Genomic DNA, 22,350 nt, shown 5'->3' with positions numbered 1-22,350 from the left:
TGGTTTTATGGCTTGACGTCATAGACGGAAGCCAGAGAGCATAAATACGGCAGAAAGGAACATCCATATCTGTCCATCTGGCATATGCCGAAGCGGTGCAGGCATGCCGGGAGTATGGCAAGGGAGATGCAGCATCTCATTTCCTTCTCAGGGAACAAGGGTTAACCCTAGATGTTCCCTTTCGAGGGCACTTCAATGCTGCGTCAGAGCTGACGCTATGGGAACTTTATACCTAGGGATGCTCCAATCAGGATTTTTGCAGGCCGATACCGATCATTGATTTTTTGTCTTCGTGATCGGCCGATACCAATGAAGATACTAATTTTTCAAGATGATACGCAAGCTCTTTGATGACACAGATGTTGCCTTTGATATATTACTTGCAGTAATTAGGTATATTACTGTTTTAATGGAGAATCTTTACCATAACTGTTTTAATCATGTTTGTGAATGCTCCAAAAAAAAGAAATACATCACATGACTAACTTACACGTTTGAAAATAAGGTGGACAGACCCAAGCGGTTGACGTTTCCTGCATTGTAAAATAACTCCATCTGCTGGAGCATTGAAGTCACAGATGCTTTACAATAACAATTCTCATCATCTACATCTGAATGTTAAAGAAAGACTTGCCTCCTCTTGTATCTAACAAAACAGAAGTGCTTATTTAGGAAGCCAAACAGTAAAACATTTGGCAACCCATGTGTGACTCGCATTTTAACCCGGGTATGCAAACCGACATCAATACAAACACCAGTATCCACAACTTCACTGTACGACCATGTTAATGAGAACAGTGTGTGAAAAGAATAAACAAGACTTTAAGGACCTACCTCTGCTCCTCTGATGGTTAGGACATCAATCTGTAGTGAAGTCTCATTTAAGAGTGGGAATCGAGATACCTTCACAAAATGCCACTGAATCACTTTCCCACTCATTCTCCTTCACAACTTCTTTAGGAAAGAATCACATTACTCATAGCAATTAAAAAAAATCATAAAATAATGTGCATTGACAAACTGATCGTCTTGCTATATTAAAATTTATTTCTGTTTTTGACATTTTTTCTTGCTTTTCACAAAAGCAAACAGTGAGAACTTTGAGCACTGGGAATATGATTCTCATATCAACAATACAAATTTAACTCATACTGATCTGTTAAACATTCAACAAAAGCTTGCATACAGACGAAAGGAAATTTAATTCAAAAGCAGAAGATCTGTACCTGTGTAAGTATGGTGTATCCCTGATTTATGCCAAATGATTCATTTGCAAAAAATAACGTTGTCCTGTTTTCTTACCATAGATACAATTCAGAAGCGACGAGATGTGGATGTAAGTAAGAGTCTTGTAAGGATCAATCTTTCCAAGGTCCTGTTTGTTGCACTTCTCTGTGTAACTGCTGAAATTATGCGATTGCATTCATTTTGCAATATCACTGAAAATGCATTTAAACTGCACGCAGCCAAACCTCCAGTGTTAAATGAACAGTGTTAATAATCCACACCAGGAGAGTTAAAATGAACAATTACATCATGATACTAATATCAACATCTTCAAGCAAACAATATCATTTTGGCTTCTTTGGCTGTCATCACTGTTACGGTGACGACTTCTTGTGAATGTTTTCTTCAGTAATCGTGTTTGTTAACAGCATCATTAATGTTCATTCTTATTATCTCATTAACTTCAACACTGAATCACTTTTTAACACCAATGTATATACAGTATAACCCACACAATCTGTGTCTTCACTAAAGCCCTCTTCACATGGGATTAGTATTATTATCTGGAGACCTTGTGTGATTTAGAAATTACCCCCGCACGCCTGTGATTTAACTCAAATTTACTGACTTATCTCCCAAATATGATGTTAAGACATGTCCTAGATACGCAATGCCACGACACGCAGTAAAAGGTAGCTTTTCCATGTTAAACTGATGTGTCGCATTGAGGAAAATTATGCATTAAATGCATTATTGAAAATGATATACATTTCGACCCTGCCAAGACCTGGCCAAATAACTGAGATGGCGATTCACACGGCATGAATATTTTCAAAGGACCTAAGCGGTTTCCTCAGGTCAATTTTTACTTCACCAATGACAGACGATGGTCGATTAGTACGGGATCACAGACAACCTCCACAACTATTACAAATGACAAGAGGCCACCAGATAACAATCCTGTGTAAATAGGGCTTAAGAGTGTTCATTTGACACTGGGGGGGGGGGTGCTGTGCAAACTCAATGTTTGACTTTTAGACTTTTAGGATTATCAAAGAGATTTTATTATCTACATGTGGATGGCGACACTGAATATATTTCAACCCTGCTTGAAAGGAATTTGAGGAAAAATCCATATGTGCCTATTGTCTCAATCTGTCGTGAAGCATACTGTTTGATTTGAGGAGGAAAGACATTGTGAAGGATAGATTTGTGCAAATGATAAGCCGCTCTCTTTCTTGGATATTGCTTCAGTAAAACCTCTTGAAGGGACGTCATTGAGGTTGAAAGCATCTGTGCAAACATTTGCTAGTGGTTTTGTTCAAGCACGTCCTACCTGACAGATATCACTGATATAGGTGTCCTGAGAAATCACACCTGTCCCTGTGACAGCCCTAGACTCAAGTAGCGGCTCCAGCGCTCTTTTAACACATTTGAGTATGCTGACATGGATTGGAGAGCGGACTCTTGATGAGACGGCGTACTTGGAGGGATAGGGTGGTCTAATTCAGTAGCTACGTTTAGCAAAAGTTAGCAAAATGGATCAAATAGCTTACAGCACATTTCAGAAGTTGCATCTCTATAAGAGAAACCGGTCAGGGTTCAAACGCCCTGCGCCCTTTTCATCCGTCTCAAAAAGTTTCGCTTCTCCTCAAGAAGCTCTTGGATGCGTTTATTTCGAGTTCGCTCACGCAGAAACACGCGACCTCTCCTGGGAATGATGTTATTCTGAGGAAACTCGTGGTCCAAAAGGATCGTTTGATCCGGTATGTCAATAGCATTGCTCTCGCTCATTTCGTCCACCTTGTTCGGGCGTCCGATCGTCTTCGCTGCCACTGTCGTCACAGATGTTGTGGTTAAAGATGTTATTGTGCCGGATGTTGTGGTGCTTGCCAGCGGTGTACCAGAATCAGTAAAAGTTGCTCGCATCAGTGTGGGTTCTGCAGTGGTAGTTAGCGCATTTGCTGTAAGTGTCACAGGAACGCTGCTTAATCCCTCACCATTAGCAACGCTGGTTGAGACTGACCACGACACTGTACCATCATCCACACGTTGCCTTGCATTAAACTCTTCAGCCGTGTTGGCATCAGGTAATTTGGTGCTTTCTGTCATGTCATTTCCAGAAGCAGGGGTGACGTTGGGACTTGCAGTGGGAATGAGAAAGGTTGTATTCTGTTCTGACAAGAAATCTTTGGTATCGTGTATTTGGATGCGAGTTGTTGTAGACTGGCGATTAGGAGCGGCGGTGTATCCAAGCGTTGACATTGTCACTGATGTTAAAAACCAAGGCACGCCTGCTAAAGTAGCACCGCTACCCGCCGTAGAAGCCGAATAGGCATCTGTAGAGGTCCGGTGGTGATTATGAAGAATTGTGCGTGCGGGAGCGTGGGTTGTGGTGGAAGCAGATTTTTTCTTGCCGGGTTTTGCCGACGCGGACCGCGGCTTACTTGTGGTGGCAGGGGTCTTTGTGGAATTGCCGGATCTGCAGGACTCGCAGCACAAGCGTTGAAAGCTGGGCAGAGAGCAGTGCTGCTGCAGCGCCTCCTTGCGACAGAACGCAGAACGGTCGCCATGGCAACGCTGTCCTAAAAGACAAGAGAGGCATTTGCTGAGAACGGATGGGCAAATATGTATCGGTGAATATATCGTATAAGATCAGTGTCTTTTTGAACCGGGCAAAATCAGCAGACAAAAAAGGGAATGAAACAAACTTGGCTAAATGAATTCAGAAAGTGACTAAAAGAAAATCCAATCAAGGAAATGTTTTTGATGAGTTTAATCAACAGATTTTACCCAAAGTTAGTGGTCAACCAGTGTATGGGTTTTTCAGTGCATGGTCTATATCAATATCTATAATGCAATGCGACTGATGGTTGATATAAACATATTCTGTTGTACCCAAACTAATGCACATTTAAAACCTAATAAAACATCCCAACTTTACAGGCGCAAAGGAAAGAAACGAACCAGAAGAAGCATTATTTACTCTTTTTATTACACTTTTTTATTCCTACTTTCGCAGTAGATCATGACAGAAACTTAAACAATGAAATGCACTCCCCCCCACCCACTTAAACATAGATATAGAGTCTTCTTTCAGAAAAATAAATCAACTGTATTGAAAGGTACAAGTTCACAGTAACTTTGGTTAAACACTTCATTACTTTGAGAACATTTAATCCATTGGTAATTCAGATGAACAGGTACATAAATAAATTGGTCATTGGTTAAATAAAATACTGATTTCCATATGATAATGTAAAAACTGGCATGGCACGTACATGTGTCATATATTAAACATTTACAAAACATTAATAAAGTTTCCCTGATAAATCAAAGTGCATATAGACGCAGTGCACGCAAGTCCATCTGAATATTCCCCGAACAATTTCCCCACAACAGCCAGCCAAGACGCGGTTAGGCCAGTGAAGTAACGTGACAGTTACCCATAGTATATAATATTAGCATTTTTTTTTACAAGTAAGGAGATAACAGTCATAAATGTTATTAAATACAGTAAACACCAATGTTTATTTACAGTATCTCACTGCAAGTTCTGGCTTTTCTTGATAGTAGATTTTTTTTTCTCCACGGCTTTGAGCACGAAAATTCGGATAGCTCGCTACATAGTCACAACAGAAATGTGTTTCACAATTATACAATGACGAGTCTGAAGTGAAAGAGATGTAAGTTTCCATTAAAACGACCCCCTGTATCCAATGGGTTAGCAACCATGTTGAATGTAAATGACAATTGGCCGATTGGTGTAATACTTTGATTTCGAAGCTGCCTCTGGTTTCGCGCAGTAAACCACGTTTCTGTGCGCAAAGCCGTCACTTTCACAGATAAATGCCGATACATTCAAACGTAGTAAGGCATTGTACTTGCGTTCTATCTTCCCATCGCAAAGAAATGAGTTCGGATGTAGATGGAAATTCATGAGGTATATTTATGTGTCGTCGTCGTCTCTTATATGGCCACTGTCGTAAAAATGGACATGCTGAAAAACATACACGCGTCGCAAACGCTCAAGCTCACACGCACGCTCTCATCAATGTACGGTGGACACGTAACGCTCGTGACCCTCGCGTTCCAGATGAATCCGACAAATGAAATCGCTTGAGAAGAAACTGGCCGAGCAAGTCCTGCATAATATTTGTCTTCCCCGTCCCCGAACACTAAACCTCTGTTATTAAATAGCAATAGTTCTGTATTTATGTAAAATCAATAAAAAAATACACGTAACAGTCAAGAATTAAAGCAATCGATAGCAGTCAAAATATTAGGCTAATAAGCTACAGCTTATTCATGGTAAAACAAATTATTAATATTTCATATTATTGGTACCCATATAGATTTATAGTCATATATAAATACAAATATATTTATATGTTCATTTAAAGTTTGCAAGCACAAATAAGCTGCATTTATTGAATTTGTTAACAGTCAAAGAGAAGATGGAGGATGAGGTGGTTATGGCAATCGATCGATGTGTAGGAAAGCGACCCTGTTTATCAAGTTCCACCAAACGTTCACCATCGGCCACCGGTGCGTGGTCACGATGGTGATTCAACAGTACGTCCAATGTTAACAGCTAAAATCCTACCATCTTGTGTTTCTGTGTGTGTGTGTTTACTTGTTTTCGTCCCGTCGGTTTACGAGAATGAACCAGGCTGTGGAATGAGCACTTAGCAAAGATTTCCTCATTGTGACAAGTTCACATTCACAATAAAGCTTTAGGGTTTTTTTGTGTGGTTTTTTTTCTTCTTCTTCAATTTTCATTTTCAATTTTTTTCCCCTCACACCTTGAGCTCAGGCAGCACCTCAAAACGGCCTCTGCCTCAGGAGCGGGAGCCGCATGGACGCAGCTTGCAGCAGGCGGTAATTCACAACAATGCATCGCCCCTGCAGAAATCTCAGCTAACTTCGCAAGCTGCCTGTCCGTTTGCAAGTCCCCTCGCTTTAACAAACAATTCTTCTTTTTTTATGTTTAGTCAACAATTTCTTACTGGCCAGCGTTCACAACACAGAGCTCCACAAAGGAGAGAGAGAGAGAGAGAGAGAGAGAGAGCGAGAGACAGAGAGAGAGAGAGAGAAACATATAGACCTCCCCCCTATCGAAAACGCCCCGTAAGAGAGGACCACCACCCAGGAAAGAGAAGCGTGCAAGCCTCGGAAGAGGAAGGCAGTCAGGGGAGTTTGCCTTGTAGAGCCAGGCAGAGAGACAGAGGAAAGGTCCAGGTGAGAGACGACAGACAGCGCAGCGCCATCACGTGGCTGGAGAGAGAAGCTCTACTTGACATCCTCTGCACAGGGTATTTCGGGTCGTGACGCGATAACCACTGTATCAGGAAGTTGCCATGCTTGTTGAAGTCGGAAGTGCTTCCTGTTGTGTGCCAGAGGAGAAGAGAGAGCGGGTTTGGAAAGTGTAAAGCATGGGAAGCGGAGAGAGAGAAACAAAGGTATTAGAGTGCATTTGTTGACACCAGAAACAAAGCGCGTTTCCATCTGTTACAGGTCACATAATGTTTAACAGATCAATAGTATACGTGTGAATAGATTTTAAATGGTCACTCACTACAGTAAGGAACTCCTAGTCAGTGGTCATATCTTTTTACTGAACAGGCAAGGAGTGCCAACGTTATACGATGCATCTGAGCAAATGTTCATCAGAAAATGTGTGTTTAAATCAGAGTTGACTCTTGATTCTAAGCGGTCGCAACGCTGGTTCGATTCCCAGAGAACACACAATCAAATAAAAATCTACCTTGAATCCACTACAAGTTGCTTTGGATAATGGCATGTGCCAAATGCATACACGTGAACCTGATCTGTTACTCATTATGGTTAGGTTTTAGTAATGAAAGCGCGAACAGGAATATATTTACGAACTTGGGCAGGGATCCATTCTGCAGGGTCTAAATGCCGCTGGTTTAGAGTCCAGACAGAGTCCAATGGTGTTGTCACGGGTGTGGCAAAGCACCTGCCTCTCCTGAGTCCCGTTACCGCACGTGACCGAGCACTAAAATACCACAAACATGACAATTATATTATGAAAATGTAGAAAAATAGAAAGATGGCATATTGTGTGTTAGTGTGGTCTTTACCTGCGACCAGGGTCCCAGTCTCCATTCAGCCGGACACAGGTTACGATTGCAGTCTCTGCGGGACTCCGGGCGCTCATCGCTGCAGTAACGACTGCGGATGGATTTAAACTTGCCATCGCCCAAAGGTTGCACGCAGCGAACTGAACGTGTCTGAGTGCCCGTCTTCCCACAAGATTTACTGCATTCACCCCACTCGCCAGCCACCCAGCTACACACATACACAGAGTTAATCATTTATAAACTCATAATAAAACATAAACCACTACTTTGACTGTCTGTAAGGGACTACTGTACTGTATGTAACTTCTTGTCAATTGTCAGTCATTAGATTATCTGTAGATCGACTGTTTAATTGTTAGTGATGATCCCTCAAAAGACTGCAAGTATCTGTGGAACTAACATGTCAGCTTGTTTTACTACTAATACTGTAGATTAGTGAGTATTCATAGAATCAATGTCTAAAAATTGTAAGTCTTTATTCCTTGACCATTAGATTTGAATCTAGTATTAGTATTATACTGTATGCTAATGCATATAAAATTAGACAAAATAACATTTTCTCTTTTTTACTGAATCACCCTTCATGACACAAATTTTTGACCACGAGGAATACTAGCTAATGTCATCGTCTAACAAACATCTGATCATGGCTGTAACAGAACTAAAGCAGATTCTGATATAAAAAAAGAGGGGTGAATCCTTTTACAGTATATGATAATATGAAAATGCATCAACACAGAAAAGAAACATTTGTGTATATTGTGTGTTTGTATTTCTCTGGATGATTTGTAAAATATATTGAAGACTTTTCAAACACACACTTACATGGGCTGAGCACACTCTCTCAGGTAACACTCTCGATACAGAGGAGGAGGCTGTCGGATTTTCTCACAGTAGCGCCGATGGACCATCCTCATGTCAGCGTTCTTACGACAGCCGTACCGCGTCACCTGGCTGCCTGTCCACAGGAAGACACAAATAACTCCAACAAAAGAAAAATGGTCCAGATGTCCTTTGAGAAAACGTTCTACTCTACTAACAGAGTTCAATCTAAAACTCTGTGCGGTTTTGCTCTGACTCAGCAGCAGATGCTAAGGTAGGACATTAATGGACAAACAAAGAGATCGTGGTGCCCTCAAGTGGTGTGTTTGCAAATTACCTCCTCCACATGTTTTTGAACAGGGAGTCCATCTCTTCACCACCCAGGAATATGGCACAGCATTATCTGGGACCATGTTGTTTTCATTGGCGCTGTCGCTCAATCTCTCGCTGTCAGTGATGTATTTGATCGACACCTTGACCTTGGCCGACCCATGCATTCTTATCTAGTACGCAAACACAAAGAGAAATGAGTAACCTAATAAGTCATTATCATACTTTTGATTTAAACGTGCATGCATGCGTGCGTGTGTTGATAGGATAAGCGAGATTATCATGACAACCACATCATTTTTCAAAGGTCCGTTTGTCTGAATGGCATCCTTGCCGTTTTTGTTTTCGTACTCCCATTCGAGACCTTTCTCTATAACCGAGCGCGTCTCCTGGAAGTCACCGTGCGAGTTGAGAAAGAAGTCACCCGGCACTTTATTCCTGACAGCTATTCACATATAACAAATAGAGAGAGCTTTATTAATAAACCGTTAAACACAAACAGCAACCGCTTCGTTAAATACTACAGGAAACTATCAGGCATCACCTAAAATATGAGCAGTGCCATTGAGCTCCTGAATGAGGAGATGTCTCGCCCCTCTGGGAACCTCCAGCACTTTAATGACACCTAAACCAAATGCAGAACATCTGTTATTTACTTGGCCTTGTTTTTTACAGACTACAGATCAGTTTAGAAACCAGTAGCACTGTTTGCTGCCAACATATCATACAGCTACGGTACCTTCTGACACTGAAATTAAATGTGTGATGACAAGTGTGTTTTGAACATCAGACACAAACAACAAAATCCAAGGTTGTATAAAGGGTTCCTCTTAAAAAAAATGCAGCTAAAAGGTTCTTTGGCAAGAAAACATCCACAGATCCTTTCTGTTGCACAAAGATAACAGGTGTTCAAGCAAAAAAAAGCAAAAATCATGAGTCTGAACATTTTCCGTGGCGGGGTTGTTGAAAACATTGTTGAAATGAACTAGTAATGTATTTGCCATTGTCATTAGCACCTGAGAGGCTCACAGATTATGATGGGCTATTTGAAACAGCAATATAAAGGAAGGTTACTCACTAAAATATGGCGCAAACACAACATTTTTGTTAAAACTTTTTTGTCATCATTTACTATATGCCCCAAATAAAACCATCAGACCGAACAAATTTAGTCATTATATTATTCTGTAATCGCATGGGTTACTGCACATACGCAAACCAGAATCACGAACCAACAGTTAATGCGTGTGTTTGTCAGGATAAAGTCAGAACTGGTTTGCGACCGTAAACGCATGTGATTACAGAATAATATAATGCAAGCAAAACGTTTTGACATAAACGCAATTTTATACTGATATCGCGAGACAGCATTTCACCTCGACGACGCTTCTGATATTTACATTACTGCCATTGCCGACAGTTTTGTCAAAGCAGCAAGCACCTGCATTTTAATTTCTTATACCAGCTCCTAATGCTGCCCGTCATTGCCTGTTCCTTCTGTCCATGCCCAGCGCCACCGATTTAAGTCCTTTGTCAATTAGGTCGTCTTCCCTAGGCTTCCTAAACTTCATAAACCATCCTGCTGACTAACGTTTTCTTGCTACGTGACGTCTGCGCTCATCATCTCAACCATACATTTTAAAGACCTGCCCCATTCTACTTCTGAATAACTAGTTTGTTAGTTTGGTTGAGAGTGAAAAATCTGTTCTTCTCATACTATTTGTAGGCGAACACATGAACTGGAACTGATATTTAATTTTTTTTTTCATTCGCAGCCAATGCCACACACCAGAGATCCAGAATAGTGCCGTAAAACTTTAAACCCTGAGATAAGAAAGAAACATCTGACTTAACCAGAAATGTTTCTTTTAAACCTCATTCACACAGCATTTTGGTCCAATTTCTGTAAAATTGTCAGAGAGGCTTCTATGTGAACACAAAAACGTCGCATAAATGTTCTGGGATCGCTCCCATAAAGAGGACCTACAGTAGTAACATTGCCGTAACATTCACGGAAAGCCTTCAGTGTGAACGAGAGGCAGAAACAGGAGCGTGCCGTAGTGAGAACGCGCTTGTCATCGCAAGACAATGTTATGGATCAGCTCTTTTACACAGGGATTTAAACCCAGATCAACATTCATGACGAGAAATTTCGGCAAACTGGACCGAAGCAGAGATCAGGGAGCTCTTCAATATCCACTATCACTCCTTATGATCTTGTTATAAATTAAATATACACCAAGGTTTTGCGAGAGAGAAATCACGGATAATTAGCAAACTCAAGATGCTGTAGAAAAAAAGTCTTTACGGGATCTTTACCGTATGTGTGCGAATGTATGCACAGATTCCGGAAAATCATTGGCCATGTGTATGATCCCGGACCATTTTTTGTGTATTTTCCGTAATCTATAATATGTGATGTTTTAAAAACAAACCACATGCAAATTTATCAATCAACAGTATTTTCTCCATAAAATTGGAATTTTCCAAAGACTGTCTCATTCCTGGAGTTTGAAATCACCTCAGTTTCCTACGTCACAAACACGTAACCAATCACATCATCACAGTGAACGTGTGGATCAGTAGTTTTAGATACATTAAGTATGGATGCCGCATAGACTCGATGCTGAACTGATCTCAGCACTGCTGCTTCAGTGATGCTCACACATGCAGGGTTAGGGTGCTGTAACCTGTTATCATCAGCGCTAAAAAAACAACAAGCTCACGTATGAAAACGGACTTAGCAGTTACATGTCTGAAACTGAGGAATCTAACATCTATTTACATATAGGTGGTGTGAAAGGGTAGAGATGAGGACTAATTTGCATATTCATATCTATGGTCCAAGCTCTGTAATTGAGCAGAGGCGGGGACTAATTTGCATATTCATAGATCGGCATATACTAAATGAGGCATGCAAGCTATTTTAAAGCATGAAGAAATGACTGTCACAGGAAATAAGCTGTTATGGTGCTCGAAGACGAGCTTTAAGTGATAAAATGTTCGACTACAGGGGGACTTTAGAAGTACACTCAAAGAATACAACTCATTTTAAAGCAAAGCCAAATGATGGGTAAAGGATTTCTTTTTAATTGGACCAAACTATTTGTATGAATACCTCTTGGTATTGAAACAATTTCATATCTAAATCTGCATATGGGATTATTTCCACTGAGTTAATTTTGTCTGATGTATTCTTTGTGGAGAGAGTAGACAACATTATGCATGAAGCCATCCAAACGCCAGCCCAGCCCACTGGGATTTTTGTCTGCTGTTTCTGTATGTGCATTAGGTTGTGTGTGCTGTTGGAGAGGGACGTACCTTTTTTCTCCACAAAGGTGAAGTTAAACTTGTGTGTTTTGCACTTGGTGCCGTCTCCTCCACAAACCCCACACTTATCTTCCTGTAGGGTTGATCCGACCACATTATCACAGCCCACTTTCTAAAGGGAGAGAAACATCTTCAGCTACAGACAACTAAACACACTTTTACAACAGAATCAGATCCATGTAGCTTCAGACCTCACAGTCTCCGTGCACACACACGCTGTAGGGATCTTTGTAGGAGCACTGCGTTCCATGTTCCACTGGAGTTTGCATGTTGACAACAGCTCGCGTGTCCTTGGATTGACAGTACAATTTGCAGCGTTGCTTAGCTAGAGCAAATAAAACAAAGACGGTCTTTAAGTGATGGATGTAGACATGAATGCAACAAGATCATGCACATGTTGCGAATGAGAAGAACCTAAAAAATAATAAGAAAAGAAAAAACGGTCAGCTATGTCCAGAACCATACAGTGACTAAAATAATGTGAATCCTGCTGATATTAAAATGGCTTCCACTTCATCAAAGTTCATAACTTGTTTAAAAAATCCCTTTGCTCAAGCCTATAGCTGAAACTAGCCAGTAGGCTTTTTATACCAGTATTTTATTTCATGTTTAGGATATAATGCTTCTTTTCAGCTGTTTTTATTTGATATATTGTTTTATCGCTTAATCCTGTTGTTGCTTATTGTTTCACTTTTATTCTGTTCAGCACTTTGGCCGGTCAAACTAAACTTGAATTTAACATAAAGCTATACCAACTGAGTTAAAGTCACATATACAGTTGTGTTCAAAATTATTCAACCCCCCAATGCTGTTAAGGGTTTTAGGGAATTTAGTGTACATTTGTAATTGTATTCAGAATAAAATTCTACAAGGACTTCTTAAAGAACCATATGCAACGAAAATGACATCAATTGGTTTTGTAATATAGTAGTAAATGTTTCCTTTGTGAATTCTTCATTGACACAATTATTCAACCCCTTAAAGAACTACCACTCTGAAGAACAGAGGTTCATTGAAGTGTTTTCAATCAGGTATTGAAAACACCTATGGATGTCAGGGAACAGCAATAAAGCCTAATAAGCACCAATTAGGCAGCTTTAAAATGACTGTGATACTCAGCTCCTTCTAAACATTCTGGTGTGGTTACAAACATGGTGAAGTCAAGAGAATGGTCCAGGAAGACAAGAGAAGAGGTGATTAATCTTCACAGGAAGGGCAATGGCTATAAGAAGATTGCAAAGATGTTAAACATACCAAGAGACACCATAGGAAGCATCATTCGCAAATTCAAGGCAAAGGGCACTGTTGAAACGCTTCCTGGTCGTGGCAGAAAAAAGATGCTGACTGCGACTGCTGTGCGCTATCTGAAGCGTAGAGTGGAAAAAAGTCCCCGTGTGACTGCTGAGGAACTGAGAAAAGATTTGTCAGATGTGGGTACTGAAGTTTCTGCTCAGACAATACGGCGCACCCTGCGTACTGAAGGCCTCCATGCCAGAACTCCCAGGCGCACCCCCTTGCTGTCTCCAAAGACTAAGAAGAGTCGACTGCAGTATGCCAAAAGTCATGTGGACAAACCACAGAAGTTTTGGGATAGTGTTCTGTGGACTGATGAAACAAAATTAGAACTGTTTGGGCCCATGGATCAACGCTATGTTTGGAGGAGGAAGAACAAGGCCTATGAAGAAAAGAACACCTTGCCTACTGTGAAGCATGGTGGGGGGTCAATCATGCTTTGGGGCTGTTTTGCTTCTGCAGGTACAGGGAAACTTCAGCGTGTGCAAGGTACCATGAATTCTCTTCAGTACCAGGAGATATTGGATGACAATGTGTTGCAGTCCGTCACAAACCTGAGGCTTGGGAGACGTTGGACCTTTCAACAGGACAATGATCCCAAGCATACCTCCAAGTCCACTAGAGCATGGTTGCAGAAAAAAGGCTGGAACATTTTGAATTGGCCATCGCAGTCACCAGACTTAAATCCGATTGAGAACCTCTGGTGGGACTTAAAGAAAGCAGTTGCAGTGCGCAAGCCTAAGAATGTGACTGAACTGGAGGCTTTTGCCCATGATGAATGGGCGAAGATACCCGTAGATCGCTGCAAGACACTTGTGTCAAGCTATGCTTCACGTTTAAAAGCTGTTTTAACTGTAAAAGGATGTTGTACTTAGTACTAAGATTGAATGTCACTTGGGGGTTGAATAAAACTGATAATGATGTGAGCACAGAAAAGACATTTGTGGTTATTTCATTATAAATGTTATGTTATATTTGTCTGACCTACACATGCCTCTTTGATGTAATTGTAAGCAGGATGACTGAATGATCAAAATCAATGTCAAACCGGCCAAAACAATCAATTTCAGTTGGGGTTGAATAATTTTGAACACAACTGTAGCATAGATCAGTGGTTCTCAAACTTTTTCAGCGTGCGGCCCCCTTTGTGTACGGTGCATTCCTTCGCGGCCACCCCAAAGAAAACTTATGACAAAAAACAGTTCTAAAACTTCACACTTTAATTAGACACAACATTAAATTATGCAAAGTAGTGCTGCCTTATTTTTTTTAGGTTTAATTTCACAGAATTCATGATAAATTAATGTATTTTATAAAATGTCATAAAACTGGGGCCCCCCTGGCACCATCTCGCGGCCCCCCTGGGGGCCCCGGACCCCAGTTTGAGAACCACTGGCATAGATGAATGCTACACAGTAAAAAAATGCAGCATGAAGTTAAAACAACTTGGTTTTGCAAGTCAAATCAACCTTCTATTTTAGGTCTTGGCTTGTGAAAAGTTGACACAACTTTTCAAGTTGAAATTGTTTAACTTCATTTTTTTAGGTTAAGTAAGATAAAAATATTTATTGAAATGCTGCTTATTTTTTTGATGTACAGTAACGTCCATGACATTTTATAAACCTACACTGGTTAAGTATGAATGGACTCCATAACCCCTAAATGGTCTATTGACTCATGTATTATACTGTATCATCAAACTTCCAGCATGAGTGTAAAATCCCCAAAAATTGTCTCCAGTGATATTTCTTTTTCAGAAGGAGATTCAAATGATTCCAGCTCAGTTTACCATAAAGACCAAATCATGCCAATGACCAATAAGATGCCTGTCCAATTTCCCAGCATTTACACATTTAAAAGAAAAGGATATTTTACCCACACAACTCAGAACAAATCAAGAAAAACTGTTACCTCATCTGATCAAATATATCCCATAAGTCCCACTTTGAGTAAGATTTACTTTGGGCGTGCCTCTGTTGATCATAAAACTATAAAGGATGTCCACACAGTGCTAATAACTGAATGGGGACAGCATGTACTACCAGGGCCGCATTAATGCATGGGCTTACCTGGGCTTAAGCCCAGGGCCTCGGGCTGGGAAGGGCCCCGAGTTGCCGGAAAAAAATAACTGCCGCATTTTATAAAAAGTTGATACTCCCTTTAAAATTACGCTTAATCGCTTTGCTTTGAATGTCCGTGCGTGAATGCAGTTCCTGCGCAGAAAATCTCTCACTTACTATAGGCTACCCTGCAATCATTAGTGAGCTTTTTAAAATTTTTGTCTGAAATATCCATTATTGCATTTCTGAAGGCAACACACTGACAGCTTTCTGATAAAGTGACCAAAAGTGCCTTTCAAGTGATGAACAAAGACTAAACTGAGGACGCGTTTTTATCTTAATATGAAAGACAACGTGTATATAAACATTCATTAAATGATTCCTCGTAACATTTTAAAGCCAATATGTACAGAACAGCATACAAAGATATTACACAAAACATTTTTGATAACTAAATCTAATAAATAACAAATTAGATTCTGCCCCGGAAGCCACGGCTAAGTTCAGCGATCGTTTCATTTTGAGATTTAGCGTGGCAAGGAAATAAAAGACGAGAAATTACATATAATTTGTTACTGTAAATTATAAAAAACAAGCGTTATATACAATTACTTAAACGGTTCATTTATAACCAAAAAACACTGAAATTAAGGATTTTATAGACACTATATATGCTTTATTAATTATTATTTTGCACAGAAATATCTGATTGCTTACTTTCACTTTGATCATCTCTGTATTCACAAAAACGGCTTACCTGTTTTGTAGCTCAACTTTTGACAAGTTAAGCAACCTTTTTAAATACATTTTAAAACTTATACTTGTCGAAAAAAATCAGTTTTTTGATGTTACGTTTGATGAATGCCTAAATATGATCACGCAGAGCACCTAGCACGTTCGGCTAAGTTGAATGTGACAGCATGCAACCGTGCAACATCGACACAACGAAAAGCAATCCAAAACTTACAGAACTTAAATTAGATCAGAATTTACCTTTATAATTAATAAAACATAAAAACAAAATAAAGTCAGAATCAATAGGTGCAGAACATGGGTGCAAAATGCCTAAATGCGCAGGGGAATAAAACCCACAAATAGTTTAATCAGATAACACTAAATAATCTATAAATTAAATAAAAACAAGGAAATATTAAAATTAATTTTAAAATAACGAAAGTATAGAATTACCTGTTTTGTCTTTTTAATTGCAGAAACAAAGAGACTTTGCAATGGTTTCTGGATATGGACGTCTAGCCCTGTCACGGGATTTAGGCTATTAACAGACTTTAAAAATATTTATTAAAAGCTACTATATTATTTACTTAGTATTATTATAATAGGATGTATATTTTTTATATTGGGAGAAAGCTGTTAAATGTGAAATCAGATACTTTGCTCCTTATACAGGCAAAATTAAAGGATCCTCAATTTTATAACACATCTGCGACAATTGACTGTGCAGTAGTCGAATCAGGCTTCTCCTGTCAAAGCATCGAATCTTAGACTATTCGGGTCACCTAGGACTATGTTATGCAGTGATATTTGTGTATATTGCGGGCATTCTGATATGGTTTTAATATTTTGTAATTCCATTATTCCAGCAAAATAAAAGCCTGACAACTTGCACTTAGTGATTATAAAGATTGTGTGAATGTAGGCTGCAATTCTGGTGGATAAAGGGCCACACAAAATGATAAAGCCCAGGGGCCCCTTACAGTGTTAATGCGGCCCTGTGTACTACATAGCACATGTGTGTGATAATGTCTTGATTCGATGCCTAAGAATACGAGGATGAAGGAGATTTGAGTACAATCATCATAACTTTAAGAAGAACACATTCACATTACATCAGCTTGATTCTGATGGAGGAAAAGTCTGAGAAATCATCTAATGTAAGCTTAATCGTTAGCAATTTTCTTGCAGTCACGTTTCAGGCCCACCTGCATAAGTGAAGTACATACATTTTACAAATAGGTGGTTTCTGCACAAATGATGACTTTATTTTGCACTTCACTCGTCTCAATATCATTTTTAAATCTGGTCAAGATTACAGAGCGTCCTAGCAGAGTAAAGACACGTGTACTTCATGTGTTATAACTCAAATTGAAACAGTGTTTAACTTCTGCTATCATTCATAAAATAAAATTCAAAATGACACCTCACGTTGTTGTCTGTCTGTCACTTAGGGTCCGGGTGTTCATAAGGCAGCCAGTGGTGCCAGGTGTTCTGGTATTCAAACTTGTTGTCCAGCATGCTACATTGCTCGGCTCTGAAGTCGTGGTACGGCTCTTCACACTCGTGAGTGTTACACATCTGGAACTGATAACTCGGCCCGGAGCAAGAGCGCCCACCGTTTGCTGGACTGGAGGAAGTTTAAGAAGATGACAACAATGAGCTTAAAGATCAAAACTAAAAAGGTTCATCAAGACAAAACTGTGAACGTGGCCTTAAAGCTTTGCATGAATGTTTTGAAGATTGAAGCCTGTATAGGTATTACAGTATACACTTTTATTTGTTTATCTCCATAGTGTTGCAAGCTCTCTTACGGATGTCTACGGGACACTGGCCTAACATCTTTCAAATTTCAAAGAATCTTTCATTTTGGGTGCACTACTATCCTTTAAAAGAGTACGACATGTTGGTTTTGGTACAGTAGCCCATAGTCGAAATGTGACACCCAGAGCAGTGGGCAGCTGTCACTGCAGCGCCCGGGGAGCACCTAAGGTTATGTTGCCATGCTCAAGGGCACCACAGTCACAACCTGCCAGCCGTGAGACTCGAACCGCCGACCTCCGCCGACCGCTAGGCTACTGCCCAATCAGAAAAGTAAAAATATCTCGCAACACACAAATTCACACACTAGTGTACACACCGTGGATTATCACAGTCTCGTGTGCGAAACTGCACTCCCCTTCCACAGGGGCGAGAGCAGGCGCCAAACTCACTCCACACACCCCAGCTTCCGTCCTGTTTAATGATGTCTGGAGTCAGCCACACGCAGTGCCCTTTAAAACAGTGCTGAGACAGAGAAGAAAAGAAAGATTAAAACACAGGAACGAAGTCTGAAACTTTAGGGCATATCTGAATGAGAGGCGGTGTCAGGGTACCTTCCCATCTCCACATGTCGTGCCATCAATGGGCGGCCCTTTTTTGGTCTTGCAGAAGAAGGGGTTGTCTGAGTGAGCACACCAAAGCTGCTGACAGGGGTCAAAGGTGCGATACTGAGAGAGAGAGAGACAGAGAGAGAGAGAGAGAGAGAGAAAAAGCTAAAATCATTCTCAACGGTTAAGACGCATTGATATGAATTCACAGTAGAGGTTATCAGACTGGTAGTGAAGCTGCTCTATGAATACAGAATGAGGCACAGATATATCCACACAAAACTCATACTCTACATCTCAATCTAATAAAGCTGTGTTCTCAACCGGTAGAGTCACAGCAAATACAAATTCATTCAAGCTAAATGGTCAGGTTTTAGTTAGATTGTTGAAGTAAAAGGCTGCCCGTTTAACCAAATATAGCAGTCACTTGCAGACTGAACTAGGCAGATGACAAAGTTCTTAACTCTTTCCCCACTATTGACGAGTTATCCCATCAATTAAGAGACTGCCAATGACGCTTCCTGACAAGTTGTTATGGTAAATAAAAACTGTAATTCCGCTATTATCCACCCAATTTATAAAAAACTAAAACGTATTACATTAATTTTAAACTCTTAAAACGAATGTGTTACAGTAACACATCTTGGGCTTTATCTTACACCCGGCGCAATGCAGCGCAAAGCACGACGCAAGTGTATTTTGCTAGTTTCGACCCGGCACAATTATCATTTTCACTTTAGCGATACGTTGTTTAAATAGCAAATGCATTTGCGCCCATGTTTGCGGCCATGGGTGTTCTGGTCTGAAAACAAGGTGTGTTCAGGCGCATTGTTGGTGCGTTGCTATTTTGAGGCAACTAAAATAGACTATGCCATTGACCTAAACCCCTCGGTATGATTTCTCACCCTCACGTTTCTTTGATGTCATCCGCCTGTCGGGTCTTGAAGTGCCGCATGAAGTTGAACGCAGTTTATAATATAGCAGAAGTTCTCATTATGACCATGACTGGATCTCACTTCAGGATTGTGGGTAATGTAGTTAACACAATGTATTTACTTTACCCGTGTTTCTGCAATTTAAATCTTTTTTTTGGTTTTAATCACACGAGAGACTAAAGCATTTTAATCAAAGACCAATATCCAGTCATGGCTGGACAATAAAGTACAAACAAAGAAACAAACAACCCTGATCCGAATATTTCAGAGCTGTATTGCTTATGTATTGTTGTTATCTGTGGATTCTTTCAGTTTAGGGAATTTTGTACACGTCTGGTTTATATATATATACTCGTGAAAAGTGAACATACAGCTAACATCATTTGAAAAATGGCTGGAAAATGATTGGAAAACCCTAACCCTATGGAGGTCTGTTTTTAATCCAGTCCCGACCTGAACAAGTTATTTCACAAGAGAAATGTCCACAGAAAGTTCGCAACACATACAAGTTTACATACCCTTGATGTTCCCTGGAAATCAACGGCAGTTTTTATGATTTAAGATAAATACATGCAAGTTTGTAGAAGACAAAATAATAACAATTTATATAAGGTTTAAATCCACCTGACACTTTATGACCATCACTGTGTGTTTGTATCTACGGTGAAAGTCGAATATGACTCTTCAGATTGTCCTCAATGTAAAAAAGATGAATCTTAACAGCTTTCAAATAAATAGAAGATGCTGAAAAAGATTTTGTAGGACCTGGAGAATTTTTCTGAGTTTAATGAACCCTAAACCTCATCTCAAAACATACAAACTCTCACTGATTGTCCAGGTAACATTGAATCTGATGTATGCGACTCGGTTTGCGATTTTTTTACAATTCTGTTATTATTCTGTGTTCCAAACGTTCTGTACACAGTTCTCTTGTGAAATCACTTGTTCAGGGCAGGACTACATCAAAAACAAACCTTCATTTCCAAAATTTCTGCATTTTCCAGATTCTGCGAGGCGTATGTAAACTTTTGACCACATATGTATGTATATAATGTGGTTTTATGGTTGTGTTATTTCCATTGATGGTAATGATAATTAATCTAAAGTGCACTTTTGTGTGTTAAACAATTACCTGCATTTAGTTTGTTTGTAGATAACCAGTTGAGAACTAGTAAATGAATGTATGGAATGATTCACAGAGTTCCTATACTGTGATCACATGTTGACATTTAACTAAGAGAGGACTCTTGTGTTATTTATCATACTGTACACTCTCAGAAAAAAAATACGGTACCTTTTAACTCTTTCCCCGCCATTGATCTCATCAATTAAGAGAATACATTTACATAAAAAAAAACATGTTTCTAAAGAATTTTTATGTTAATCTGCAATACCACGATTATCCACTTTATAAAAACACAGAAAACGTTATTTACTTTACGTTATTTATTCATTTTAAGCTCGATGTATGTTGTGATAATCGTTCTGAGTCTGATCCCTAACAAAATTCCTAACAAATTTCCTCAAATTATTTTTAAAGAAAAATACCCATATTTAAGAGTTTATAAGCAGAGAAAAAAAGATAGGATGACATTTTTTTTGTTTGTTTGTTTATTGTTTGTAATTTAATTTGATATAGTTGAATCATTTTCTTATATATAAGAAAGCTTTTCTGGAAGGCATTTTATAAAACTTTTGTGAAAATCACAAAAAAAAATGCTGGTGGGGAATGAGGTAAAAAGGTCCTAATATGTCCCTCTTATGTACCAATATGCACCTTTTAATTGAATAGGTACTGCCCCAGTGACAACATTGCCCTTTTATACACTACTGTAGATGTGTTATGTGTCTGAACTTTCCTGAGTCATGTGTTGAGAATGATATATTAAACAAACCAAAAAAGTCATGCAAAACCAAACAAGAAGGAAAAATGTTTTAGTTATGGTACAGCCTGTGAGACGAATGAGAAAATGATGAGCATTGATGGGATTCGGCCTCATATTATGGTTGAAGAAAGAGACGATTCTCTGATGATAGAAAAGACCACAATCCCAGACGCTAATGAAAGCTGATTTAACAGGATTCTAAACCCAACTAACTTTTCAAACACATCGAGACCAAACTCATTTCTCACCGTTTTCAATCAGCTGGCTGTTACTCTTATCTCAGCTGAAATATTGTTTCGAGTTCAGACTTTTGAACGGTGTCAAACTTGACAGACAGATACTGCATTTACAGCAGCACCTGTAGAGATTTTTAAAAGAAGGACTGAAGCGCATTATGCAGCGTGCCTAATGGAGAGCTTCGTTTTTGAAAAGCACTGCAGGTTGCAATGACCTGGTTAACTTGACATAAAAGTAATGGGTTCAATAGAAAATAACTTTTAGCACATTCTCTCTCGACTACCGCAAAAAGAAATGTTGATTCCTAAAATGACCGTTTACAGCAAAACGCTTTCAATGTGAAAATATGAGAAGGAATGAACGGCTTGGGGTTTCGTTTACGCACACTTGTGTAAATCATCTTTTAAATGTGGCAGGACTCTTCAACGGGTGGATGAGCGTCTAGTTATGGTTACTGATGTTAATTCAATAGGTGGAGTTAGTCAACATCTTAAAGTCTCCTTCTGGCCATATGAACAAACAAAATCATTGTGTTTACTGACATGGTGTACAGTACTTTATCGGGTAAACTTGAACTGAATCCAGAGCAAGCTATTAACTACATAACAGCGTGCAAGAAAGACAAATTCTGTAGTATGGAAACCCAATCAAATGACTTTTATTGTCTTGAGTGCAATCTCCCAAAAGTGCCCAATATGAACTTCAAAGAGAAAGGTATGTGGGTTTAGTATCCTGTGTGTCTGATTTATGACAATGAGACAAAACCGACGCATGTAATGAAACAAACAAGAGTAAGACTGACTGAGAGTCCACAGTGTGACTGAGTAAAACACCTTACCTGGGCTCCGGACGGCCCCACCTTTTGCAGCTAAAGGAATGTTTAACAAGACAATGAAGTACAATGTCGTTTAGCTGGAATTTCATTTGTTCAGCAGGAGCAGAAATCATTTTTATTCAAGTAACATCTACAACTTTCCCGTGAACGCTTGCCATCGTGGTTCTGAACAATCGTTTATTATACT

At 39.6% G+C, this 22,350-nt stretch overlaps 1 protein-coding gene across 3 annotated transcripts in view; it reads right to left on the bottom strand.

Moving 5' to 3' along the window:
• Positions 1 to 1,024: 1,024 nt before the first annotated feature.
• LOC129422029 (A disintegrin and metalloproteinase with thrombospondin motifs 2) overlaps positions 1,025 to 22,350 on the bottom strand; it is a 144,835-nt gene continuing 123,509 nt past the window's right edge. The window contains exons 10-22 of one of the 3 annotated variants that reach the window (XM_073854577.1): positions 22,167 to 22,196; positions 18,277 to 18,390; positions 18,042 to 18,187; positions 17,356 to 17,531; positions 12,008 to 12,141; positions 11,808 to 11,928; positions 9,031 to 9,111; positions 8,769 to 8,931; positions 8,494 to 8,660; positions 8,160 to 8,292; positions 7,335 to 7,542; positions 7,120 to 7,249; positions 1,025 to 3,812 (exon numbers count right to left, since the gene is read on the bottom strand). In XM_073854577.1, the coding sequence (XP_073710678.1) occupies positions 2,830 to 3,812; positions 7,120 to 7,249; positions 7,335 to 7,542; positions 8,160 to 8,292; positions 8,494 to 8,660; positions 8,769 to 8,931; positions 9,031 to 9,111; positions 11,808 to 11,928; positions 12,008 to 12,141; positions 17,356 to 17,531; positions 18,042 to 18,187; positions 18,277 to 18,390; positions 22,167 to 22,196 (2,586 nt within the window). In that variant the 3' untranslated portion in view covers positions 1,025 to 2,829. Of the gene's footprint in view, positions 3,813 to 4,202; positions 6,614 to 7,119; positions 7,250 to 7,334; positions 7,543 to 8,159; positions 8,293 to 8,493; positions 8,661 to 8,768; positions 8,932 to 9,030; positions 9,112 to 11,807; positions 11,929 to 12,007; positions 12,142 to 17,355; positions 17,532 to 18,041; positions 18,188 to 18,276; positions 18,391 to 22,166; positions 22,197 to 22,350 lie in introns of those variants that run through there. The other 2 variants (XM_073854579.1, XM_073854578.1) reach the window with 2 other exon arrangements.

Source organism: Misgurnus anguillicaudatus, chromosome 16 (genome assembly GCF_027580225.2).
Source record: "Misgurnus anguillicaudatus chromosome 16, ASM2758022v2, whole genome shotgun sequence".
NCBI lineage: Eukaryota > Metazoa > Chordata > Actinopteri > Cypriniformes > Cobitidae > Misgurnus > Misgurnus anguillicaudatus.
The sequence above is the reverse complement of the archived record's forward strand: the minus strand, read 5'-3'. Positions and strand labels throughout refer to the sequence as shown.